The sequence below is a fragment of the Halichoeres trimaculatus genome, unplaced genomic scaffold, assembly GCF_033239565.1.
Source record: "Halichoeres trimaculatus isolate MK-OKI-2021-1 unplaced genomic scaffold, fHalTri1.1 fHalTri1_scaffold_12, whole genome shotgun sequence".
NCBI lineage: Eukaryota > Metazoa > Chordata > Actinopteri > Labriformes > Labridae > Halichoeres > Halichoeres trimaculatus.
The window spans coordinates 5336467-5348657 of record NW_027437190.1 but is presented as its reverse complement, the minus strand read 5'-3'; the positions used below and the strand labels follow the sequence as shown (position 1 = coordinate 5348657).

At 42.0% G+C, this 12191-nt stretch overlaps 1 protein-coding gene across 3 annotated transcripts in view; it reads left to right on the top strand.

Annotated features, from left to right (window-relative positions):
- vps13b (vacuolar protein sorting 13 homolog B) overlaps positions 1-12191 on the top strand; it is a 411975-nt gene that overhangs the window by 158906 nt on the left and 240878 nt on the right. For all 3 annotated transcript variants that reach the window (XM_074682783.1, XM_074682782.1, XM_074682784.1), the window contains one exon: positions 399-532. In XM_074682783.1, the coding sequence (XP_074538884.1) occupies positions 399-532 (134 nt within the window). The remainder of the gene's footprint in view (positions 1-398; positions 533-12191) is intronic.

The following is a 12191-nucleotide window of genomic DNA, read 5'->3' as shown; positions in this document are numbered from 1 at the left end:
ACTGCCCGTCTTTGACCTCCAGGTGACTTTATTTGTGCGTTTTAAGAAAGAGCGCTGTTGCTGTGTGTTTTTGTGTTTTGCTGTGGCAATGAGTGTCAGAGCAGACAATCTGCCTTTCCCTGAACCACAGCCGGCTCACAAGGACAGTCATGTCTGGGACACTGTGTGTGTCTGCATTCACGAGTCCTCCAGCTCTCACCCTGCTCTTCCTGTCTGCAGCGGACAGAAAACAACATGAGCAACGTGACATCAGCTCACTGAGGGGTCACCCGGACACCAGTAGGCGTGACACTGAGCAGAGAATCAGAATGAAGAATGAATACAGTTAGGAACATCTGTATCATCACTGTGTAGCAGAAGGTTTTTAATGAGCTTTCAAAACGTCCCGTCTTTTGCAGAATCACGTCCCCTGTCGATCCCAATGAAGGTGATGCCTGACACCGCGGCAACAGAGACGTGGTCGGCGTCAGAGGAGAGGATGAAGGAGCTCATAGCTCATGCCTGGGATGCTGTGAAACGCCTTACTTTACAGGTAACATGTTCAACAAAACCAGCTGTGGGTGTTTAAACGTTAAGGAGATGCTATAGAGCATGTTTTTTAGCTGAGTTTATTTTTAAAAAGGTTTTTTGGTGTTCTACTTAAGCAACAACTGACTGAGTGAGTGTGCTTCACATCCCGTACTGCAGAGCTGACAACTCTCTGGGAGTACAAAAAACAAAACACAAGGGTTGTTGGGTTTTGGTCAAGGGGAAACAGAGGGATTAAAAAGTGAAGCCTCTGTGGAAGTGCTAAAAGTCGCTGTTTGTTGAGTGTCAGCTTGAGGCTGAATGCAGAAAGACCAGAAAACTACGTACACACCAAGAAAAAAACACACACACTTTTACAGCATTAAAAAACATATTTACAGCCTGGTTCAAAAAAACGCTGAAAGCTAATTTCACTGTGTGGGGGATGTTTTTTTTTTTTTTTAATTAACTTGGCGGTGTAGACAATACTCCAATCAGAGGCACAGCTCAGCTGACTGACTGGTCTTGCGCCCTTTAGCTGTTAGTGAGGAGGCTCACAGCCCACCTCTTGAGTCAGCATTTGCTGCCTACGATTGACTTAATGACTTTGTTCAAGGACTAACAGGTGATGTCACAGCCACCATGTCTATATATGATATAGTCTACTGTTTTGGTTGACCCCCAAGCATCAGAACAGTACATTACACAGTCTTATATCCCCTGGGTGAAACACCTGACCAGGTAGCTGACAGACAAATTGACATACAGATAAATCTGAACTAGTGTGTTCCTAACGCAGCACACAATCAGACTCAAACTGGGATATGAAGACACTCAGTACATTTACATGCACCCAGCAGTCTGACTAAGGTCATAGCTCGATTGTTAAGTCACAGCGAGGGAGTTAGTCTCGTCTGCAGAAACATGCAGAGAAGAGAATCACACTTCAGGCCGAGAACATCTCTTTGTGCACTGCTGTGTCCTTTGTCGATAAGCAAAGCTGGGTGCATATAAAATAGATTTCAGTTCACCTGAAGAGGAAGTGACATTCTAACAACGATGGTTGAGATGGATGCAGCTGGAACTGTTCATGTTTCATACACACTGTTTGTTAATTACATTACATGGTGTTTGTTGTGATGAAGTACATGGTCATCTACTTCTTCCAGCTGAATACTGAAGCATTCAGAGTCCTGCTGAATCCAACTGCAGTCTGATTGCAATTGTATATTCTAGGTGTGTCAATCGAGCTTAGTTCATTATCACCCAGACTAAGTTGTTTATACGGATTTTAATAGTCCAATCGTGTAGTCCCATTTCTTAAGCTGCATGTAAACACTCTGTTAGGCCAAACGATTGTTAGCCTGACTAAAAGCTTTATTCAAATAGCAGGGACACTGCATACAAAGAGAAAAATAGAATTTGTTCAGCTTAACATAACTGAAAATTGATATGTCAAAACTGAAAAATTTTGTTGTATTTATAAAAAATGTGTACAACAGGGCCATGCTAAGCATCCAGTGTCATCAGCTCTTAATCTTAATCCTAATCCTGTAGATATTGTTGAGTGTTATTGGAGCCTTCACAGATGAGTAGGCTCCTCATGCCATGGACTCTTCTGATCCCCATACCGTAAGAGGTACTGGCTTTGAACCAAGCTCTGATAACAAACCAGGTGGTCCCTCATCTCTCTAGAACAGAGCCCAACGACTGTGTCCACAGACAGTAGTTTCCAGAGGTGATTTTAAAGCACATGCATTGATTTCCACTTCAGAGTCAGGTCTGTTTTTTATGTACTGCCACCTGAGGGTCAAGATTTCAGCCATCTAGAGTTTCCATCCATCGCAGAGATTTCAACTTATTCTCTGAAATATTAATAGCCTTATTTATCAGTGCACTGATTGGCATCATCTACTTCCTGTGACACTACCTTCTGTTAAGCTACAGTTTTGTTGTGGGACAATGTTAACTAGTGTGGACACCACCACACCACTTGATCTATGAAACATCCAGGCTCATCTTCGAGCTCCTGAGAAATGTTGTCTAACTTCAACCGCTGCCACTGCCCAACCCTGCTTCCCTCTTCAGTGAAAATGACTGATGATGCACCAGCCTGAACTTTTTTAATCCTCTGGATTCTCATCGCAATAACACACAAAAACCAGTCTGTCAAACACTGGAGAGAGCGAGAGGCATACAAAGTGAAATAATGCCTTGGACTCCAGCTCCCATGTTTGCCCTGTGAGCTGTTTACAGTACTTTCACATGAGTTAAGTCAACCCTTTAATAGTTAGCTGAGCCCGTCATTGCCTCCACTTTCCTCTGTCCCCTTTGGCTGTTCAACTGGGACCACACCATGTACTGCAGCAGTAATTAGGAAAGAGTCTGTCCCGTTGACATGGGAGTGGAAGCGGACCAAACCGAAGGACCTGACAGCTGGTACCCCGGGCCTTGGTTATTCAAAAACTTAAACCATTCTATTTATTTTAGTTTGGTGTAAACAGAATACCTAATGGCTCACACTTATGCTGCACATGTGCCCAATTATGGATGCAGGGTTTTCCTCTGTTTCAGAGCAGAGAGTAGCAAAAGAGTATCACACACACACTCTCTCTCACACACATGCTTAGCCGCTGGGTTGGACTTCCACCCCAGGCCATTTGCTACATGTCACATCCCTCTCCCCTCTCCCTGTTTTCAACTCCTTCCACTCTGATCGAAAACAAGTTAGGGACTCTCTGTCTGTTGTCATTTATTCCTCTAGAGTCAGCAAGTCTCAAATAGCGCAGAACACTAAAACTAAACGTGCTCTATAATTTTAATTCAATAGAACAAATTTGAATAACACATTTACATTGTTCACGTTTGATGCACTTTGCTGCATCATCTTTTATTTTACCACAAGAAACAGCACAGCCTCAAGAAATCTGTGGAAACTATTCTGTCCTACCGCACTGAGCAGTTCATTACACTTTGCACTTAAATGAGTCTTATGTAATGTCTAAGACACATATCCTTCCCAGGGAAGAGAACCAGTTTAACAGCCAGAGGAAGCAGAACATCAGCTGTTTCTTTTTATAGCTTTTAGCTGAGAAATCATTCAACATACTGTCTTTATTAACCACAAACAAAGGTAGAGATGGTTTTATGGAGTTTCACATCATTTCACACTGAAGGCTTGAATAACTTTCTATTTCTTATCCAATGAGTTGTACATTTTATGACTGTACATGTTCAGACAAGCTGTTCTGTTTGAGTCTAACACCAAACTGTAGTCCTCTTTGTCACAGCTACAGGATTTTCTCCTACAACAGGCACTCTCAGGAGCTGTTTACACAACAACAGTTTAAGGATGAAACGCAAAGATATTGTTACGTTTCAGCCTTTCTTTAACACAGAAATGACGTTTTGGCCGACCTTAAACAGAAACTTTTGAAAATGTCCTCAAAAGTGGAATTTTCCTGAAACGACGACCACCGTTGCCATGTCAACAGCAAGCAAGAGTTTTCAGTGGAAATGATAATGATACATTTCAATTACATTTTCACTTTAGCAACTAAATGGGATCTAGGAGTTTCTAAGTGATCTTGAAAAAGATTGAAAAAAAAAATGAAGAGTGAGGTTACGTTAGCTCTGATTTGTAGATGACTGGCAGGACATAACCAGGATTCATTAATGTTACACATTACAGACATGTCTCAGAGCAGTGGTCACCAACCCACGGGCCTTGAACCAGTAACAGTCCATGGGTCAATTGTTACCAGGCTGCACATAAAAAATACATAACTAACATAATTTCAGTTTGACTCATTGTCTGATTCTGAACAATATTTTATTTTTAAAATTACCAGATTCTCTCTGTCATACCCGTCTCTGACTCATTCTTGATGCATGTCAAGTTGCCACTAATTTCTTAACAGGGGTGATCCAGCAGGTGACACATCACACTTCCGCCAATCCCCCAAGCTAGCACAATGGAAAAAAGCAAACATCTTTGGCCGGTCTGTGAAAACATTGGTCAACATTAAACTGGTCCATGGCGCAAAAAAGGTTGGGGACCGCTGTCTTAGAGCATCAGGATGCTATTAGCGCTACATATAGCTGGCTATACTAAACTAGGGTACAAACTTTCAATGTTTGCTTGTTGTCAAGTTTCAAACCGTAGTGCTACATAACTGAACTGATAAATACCTTACCTCAGCGCATTGTATCCAGTAAAAAGTTGACTTGAACAAAGAAAACTTTTGATCTGATCTCTAACACCAAAACAAACAGTCTTGATAAAAGTCACATTTTTACGACAGTGTGCGTGAGACCCTTGGCCAAAAGGTGATGATGCAGTCCCATTCAAACAGATCCTCCTTAAAGCAGCTTTAAATTGACACAAGTAAACCAGACAAAAACAACAATAACAGTGGTGGTCTACCATGTTGTGCTTGCTCTGATAAATCTGCAGAATCTGCTGACTGTCTTTCAACAAAAGCTGTTGCTCCACTTCTGCAATTAGCAAAGACACACTCAATACATACACCAGATGATCAGCCCACCTCGGCTAGGGCAGAGGACTACCAAAAGACTCGACATAAGAAGTTAACTCCATCGCCAACTACAGGCCTGGCATGCATATTACAGTGTCTTCAGTCCTTCACAGTTTCTGTGTGAATGCATATTTTCTTTCACTGTCTTTTAAGGGTTTTTTTTTTTTTTTTTGTGAAACATCACATAAACAGTAGGGATGGGAGAAAAAAAAATCAATACACCAGGATTTTTTGTTTCAGAATTGTGATTCCTTGTCAAAATGAATGAAAATGAAAAAAAATGAAAATGATCCCACTTTTCTCCAGCAGAGGGTGAAATGTTTCTCTTTGAATCACGTGATGTGCATTTTATGGTAAAACATGGCTGCTGACATAATCTGTAGACTTTATCATCATCATTTAACTTTTTCACATGGTCTGGTGTTAAAAAAGAATACTTCAAAATAGCAAAAGTCATAAATATCGAAGAATCGCAATTTAAAACGAATTGGCAAGCCCAAAAATCGTAATAGAATCGAATCCAGAGAATAGCATAATGTCCCAGCCATAATAAACAGACCCTCAGCATTCAATGGAACACATTGTTCTAAACCAGGGGTTCCCAAACTGGAGACCTGTGAGTCCCTGCTCTTGGGAATACACTCATGGTCCAGCTTAAAAACAGACAAAAACAAACAAAAAGATCTTATATATTCTCAGTAGAAAATTAGTCTACCTATGGTCACAGATTCCTGTGTTTCCTGTATGAACCTGCCTCTACTGATACCATCGTTATCCTGGTTTAGTCACAGATCAAAAATTTTCTGTTTGCATGGTTTTATATAAAGTGTAACCCCTATTTTGTTTATATTTGTACCGTAATGTAAAATGCAATTTTAAATCGATTTTTAATCCATTTAAATAATGGAAGGCATTCCTGGACCTCCACTTTGGGAATAACTGCTCCCGGTAATTACAGAACTCTGTCACCTCATTGAGAATCTGTAAAGGATTACGATGGATGAGCAGCTAATGCTAAATCCTTGGGGTATGATTGATTGACTTCTCACGGTCACAGGTTGAGTTCCTACTGTCTCCAATAAAAGTTTATACATTTGGTTTCTGGCCCAAACAGATGACTGAGGACGAGGAGAACCTCACTGTTGAAATGAAACCTTCTGTACAAAGAATCTGTCTCTTTGTTGAATCACAGCAACAGGCGAGGTGAGGTCAGAGACATGCCTTCACACTCAGAGAGAGTTACAGAGAGTGAGGCCTGTATGAGCATCTCCCGTTCAGCTATAATGTGTGTAGGTGGTGTTGTTGAAGGAGTCACTTCTCATTAGAGCTGAGGGCAGGGCTGCAGTCGTGACCCTGGCAGGAACAAGACGCCTGGCACATCTCAGCATGGCCACATGCCCTCAGCTGTCCTTTCTCCCTCCAAGTCTTTGTGTTTCTGCGTTAACACATGCTCCCTCTCCTCTTTAAGGTGTTTTTATATCACCTGATTGTCTCTGTCCTTCGTGGTGCTTTGACAGTCTACTTTCCACCCAGCCTAAGCTCCTCTATCCTGTCATCTCCTTTCCTCAGCCTCTCGGTCATCCATGCTCTTACTCTGGCTGATAATAATCACAAGTGACCAGGACGGTGATTCTATTTCAGGAATTCTGCAATAATTCTTTCTATTTAACACATGAATGTGTTCAGCGCTGGCAAATGAGCACGTTGCTACCAAAACTGAAATGGAATCCGCTGAAACAGAGAGAGCGTTGCCATGGAAAAATGAAGTAACACTGCTCCCTGCAGCTGCCATGAATTAATGAGTAGGATATTTTTGAAAGAGAAAACGAAAAAAAAAAAAAAAAAAAAACATCAGTGGGGTAAAAAAAAAGAGCTAAATGAGATTGAGGGGAGGGGCGGTCAGGGAGAATGGAAGATAGAAGAAAAAAGGCAGAAAGTTTGTCAGAACAGAAGAGGAAAGTCACAGAGTGATCGGAGGAGGATCATGTGTGGTGTATGTTTGGAGTGGCTCACATGTGAGCTAACCAGATGGTTTCCATGAACAGGATCTGACCCCTTACTGAAGAGCCTTCTGCAGGCACACTTCATCCTCTGACCTGTTTCCTCCATCCTATCAGTCCTCCACCCAGCAGCCACCTTTCCTGTTTCACATTTATTTTAAACTTATTTGTGGCTAAAAACTTCATTCCAGTAAAAATGTTTTTATATTATCATGACTCCACAACTAACAAGTTTTTGAATTTGAAAAACTCAGGAACCAAACGTAATTCGTAGCTGTGATGAGGGCTGTAAGCTAACGTTACAAGAGAGAGAAGCCTTGATTTTAAAGTGCAGGGACTGTGATTCAGAACAAAAAGCAGAATAAAACTCAGACTAACTGTGTCACCTTTCTTTTTTTTGATAACAGATTCTAAAAATCTCAACAATAAATTTTGTACATTTTCAGTTTGCACACCATCATGGATAGGCGGACTAATTAAGATCCTCCCATCGCTGTAAGGTATTTACCAGGAACTCTGGTGCCTGGAACCAGATCTGTTTTTATGATGATACCATTCTCCAAAAGCTACAAATATATAGCTGAGTTTTTTTTAAATATTAAAGGTCCTGTGTAGATTTTACAAGTAGTGGTGTCCCAATACAACCTTTCAACTTCTGATATGATACCGATATTGCAGGCTTGAGTATTGACTGATATTAATCTGATATTATTTCAGCATGAATCATACACACTTTTATGACTTGTTTTGGAGTATAGAGCATTATAAGAGGCTCAATCAAGTGTTATTACTTAAACTCAGAGATCTGGTTCTGTGCCAACACAGGAAACTTGTGCCTGACAAGTGCAACGTCTTTCGGAGGTCTTTAAAGAAAATTACTGCCACACGGCCAACATCACTGCTACACATCGCTACTTCAACATCTTAGCACACGCTGTTATGATCCATGGGCTCTGCATGCTGGATCCAAGTGCTGCTGGATAGAAGTGCTAGAGGGGAGTCTGAAATGGACTGCCTATGTCAGAGATTTTAGATACAGGACAGTGTACCTTTTTACCCCTTTTTTTTTTTTTTTTTGCTGATACCGGACTGATTCCTGATATCAATATTGTATCAGGACACTCATATTTAAAATATCTTTCAAAAAGTCTTACTTTTATATTTGCCAGTTAATAGGGATGGGTACGGAATTAGGTACTTTTATGGGTACTGACTGCATTCTGTCTGTAGTACCGAGTACTGATTCACATAAAATCAAACTGTACAATGTTTAGGTATCTAAACACATCCTTGTGACTGTGAGGGAGTGGGAGAAGGTGATTTTCCATGCTGGACATGAACACAGCATTACAAGTTTATACATTGAAAAAAAAGGGGTTAAACTAAAAAAAAACGAGATTTTATAATTAAACAAACTGATTTTTATTAACACATAAATGCACACCGAAGTACAGAAAATTGGTACCATTAAGTACCAATATAAATTGCCAGGTACTGAGCATCTCTATTGTATTGGTTCAAATGTGAAAGGTACCCATCCCTACCAGTTAATGATCTACAATTTAAAATGAGCTTATTCGCACCAAAACTAGTTATTTTCAAATGCTATTTCTCCATCAAGTCTGATTTTCCCTGGAGACCATGAATCCATTTATAGTATGCAGACCAAAAGTCTGAGACAACACAGGTCGTCAGAGTTCAGCAGCAAGAAGTGAGATCTGTCCTTCTTCTGAAAAAAATTATTCCTGTGATTAGTTTTGTAGTAATGCTGGACCATGAAGACAGAAAAGAAGATCAGAGCAAAAGGGAACTTAACAAAGAGTGATAGAGCATGGGCTAAAACACGGGTTAAACTGTTTGTGATAATGATAATTTCTCTGCTGAAAACGATTTCTGTGATTAATTTTGTAGTGATGGTGGACACTGGAGCCTAACTGTCAGACAGAAAAAGGACAGAAGAGCAGAAGAAAGATAAACAGGAGAGAGATAGAGCACAAGCTAAAGGCTAACACAGGAGCTAAACTGTTTGTGCTAATGTTGACTCCAACCCACAGTCAGCAGTTATTCTGCAGTGGTCTGTTCAAACTTGAGAGTTTATCGATAAAATGAAGAGTGAGGTTACGTTAGCTCTGATTGGTAGATGACTGGCAGGACATAACCAGGTTTCACTAATGTTACACATTACAGACATGTCTCAGAGCACCGGGCTGTGAGGAACGCCACACTGGTAGTCTGCTCACCCTCTGGACACTATACTACGAACTCAGATAGCAAAGTTTGATTGTTTTTACATTTCAAGCAAAAGCTCAGATACACTACCTCCCCGCTTTGCATCCTGGGGAAAGTTGTCTTGAATCTGCTCTCAAAAGCACGCCTTGGTAAGAACCACGGCTTTATGACAGTAAGTGATAGTGCTCATGGGAAATGGTGTCTCACAGTCTTCACTCTAAGGCAGGCCCCCCCTTCCTCATCCATAGATAGCTGGCTGTCAATTTAAAGGCCTAGCTCAGGACAGTTACATGACCCAAGAGTAATTTTTTTATTTTCATTTCATGTCCTCAAACTATACACCCTCTCATCATTCACCCCTGTTTAACCAAAGCTTTTGCTTCAACCCTTCGTAAGTCCAACTTACTGGCAGTCAGCTCCTTTTTTCTCAGTGACCTTGTTCCTGCTCAGATAAGACCTCAGCCGTCACTGCAGAGAACTCCCCCTCATGACCAGCCTCTCCCTGAGCATCTTCAGCTCCCTCCGTTTGGCTTGGCCAGCCCTTTCACCCATCTGTAGTCACTCACCGTGCAGGGGTGGTTTAGGTGTGATTGTTGGAGATCAGGGGTGGGAGCAGGCGAGCCCGTTACACTCGCAAGGCCACTGTTGGATCAATAAACCCAGCGATCAAAGTCGCAATTAACCCACTGCGCTAACACAAACAGTCGGGCCAGCAGAAACAAACAAAGCCTTCATGTCACCTAAAGCGTTTATTTTTGCAGATTTCCACCTCAGCCATGGAGACCTCCAGCGCTTGTCAGCTTCTGTAAGCAGAGTAAGGAGAGAGGAATGCAGGGCCACAGGGATGGCTGGCTGCCTGGCTCGGCCTCCATGCCAGGCCACCAGCTTATTGTTTGTGGTGGCGTGTGGGTGATCGAGCGTACCCATTGTCAGGAAGCATCACGCTTAGATGCCTTTTTTTACTGACATCAGGGAGGAAAGCTGCTTCCTGAGGTTGCAGGGGGAACCCTAATTGTTGTAAACTCATGCACAACAACACACATCTGCAGAGTGTCCTGTTAAGATACACACATTAATCACGGTAATTCACAGAGAGACACTATTTACACCATTTTCAAACTATTTACGATCACACTCACTATTCAGAGCGTGTTTTCAGACAGGTTTGAATGCGAGAGGATATGCGGAAAACGTGGGAGCAGAAGGTTAACAGTGGGTGGGGTATCCAGAGAGATGGGCTGTGGGGGTGGGAGTCGTGCTCTGTGGACCTTCTGTTCATCTGAATGGTGGTTTAGAAAACACAGTGTCCTGTCTGGTGCAGGAACAGGAAGATTACATTTGGAGAGGTATCAGGTTTTTATAAACAAAAGGATGTGTTTTCCGTTTGCTGCTGATCTCTCCACTGAGATTTTCCTGCTCCAGAGTTGCAAATGTTTTCACCCGGGATGCTCTGAGGGTGTTTCTAATTTCCTCCTCTCTATCTCTTGGTGGTTTCCTGTGTGCAGTGACTTGCTTAATGTGCTGAAAAAAGTTGTGCTGAAGAGGAAGGCTCAGAAAATGTGTTCATACCTGCAGATTAACACACACTGATGGTGATGTTTGCTCAACATCTGGTGGGGTTGCTCTTATGGAACTAAGCAGGGGGAACTTGTATCTGTCCTCTGCTGAGGGCTGCTCAGAAACAGGGCCTCACTGACTTATTGTCACTGTGATAGAAGGATTCTTGTCTGGTTACAAGGTCCTAATAATTTAACTTCATTAGACTGGCTGATGAACAATCACATTTGATTTTTGTACGAAGATACAACACTGGGATTTGATATCTTTACTGATAGTTGTTAAAGTCGAGAGTTAAGACGGAGAATAAATACTAATAAAGTGTGATTGTGTGCTCAAACCCTGACCCCTGACCTGTGCCAGTACTCGAGTTCTGCCTCCTCTTGTCCTGTAGTCCAGACACAGAAAACAGAAAAAAACTGTCCATTTCTAGAGAATACAAGGAAAGATAGCTGAACTTGAAGATGAGTCCCAGAGGAGGTGGCTCCTGTAGAGGTCTATTTAAAAAAAGAAAGAAAAAGAAAAAAAAGACCAACGCTTGTTAGAGCCCAATTTGCAAAAACAATCTGAAATGTATTGGAAAAAAATGTAATAAAGCCTGTAATGTAATAACTGGTTGGTAATGCAACAAAAGTGCTGAGCCCAAAATATAAAAACAAAAAGTAATATAATAGAATAGAATAAAAAAATACTTTATTCAATACTTTATTCATCCCCGAGGGGAAATTCAGGAGTCACAGCAGCAATCAATAAAACAAAAGTAAGAAAGTGTATGGAAAGTGCAAAAAGGTCCACAAGAAAAGAGATGACGACAGCCCGTCCACCACTCTCCAGCCCAGCCAGTCTCCACCTCCACAGGGTCCAGGACTGAGCCTCCCCAGAAGTCAGTTCAGTCTCTGTCTCCTGGATCCTGTCTGCTCACAGCAGGCGAAGCTCCTCCAATGTGGCGCCGGCGTGTGATGTCAGCTCTGTCAGCCACGTCGGTGAACAGCACGATGCCGCTGGGCTAGCACAGCTAGCTCGTCCATCCCACCGGAGATAGATCCCACGTTCCCAACAACGATGGATGGAAGGACAGGTCCACGTCGTCACCTCCCAGCTCACACCTGATAACCAGCACGTCGTCCTCACCTCCTCCTCCTCACCTCGAGGGAAATCATCAAGCCCTACACTAGTTAGCATTGACATGCTACCGGCAGCTAACAGCTAATTTCACTTGTAAACAGTGCAGCCATGGTTACATGTAGGATCTCCAGACAAACACAGGAGAAAAGTAGAAAAAATATCACTGAAGCCACAAAAAGTTTGGTGTCCATGACCAACTATGAACCATACAAAGTGATGATCCACTCCAAATACA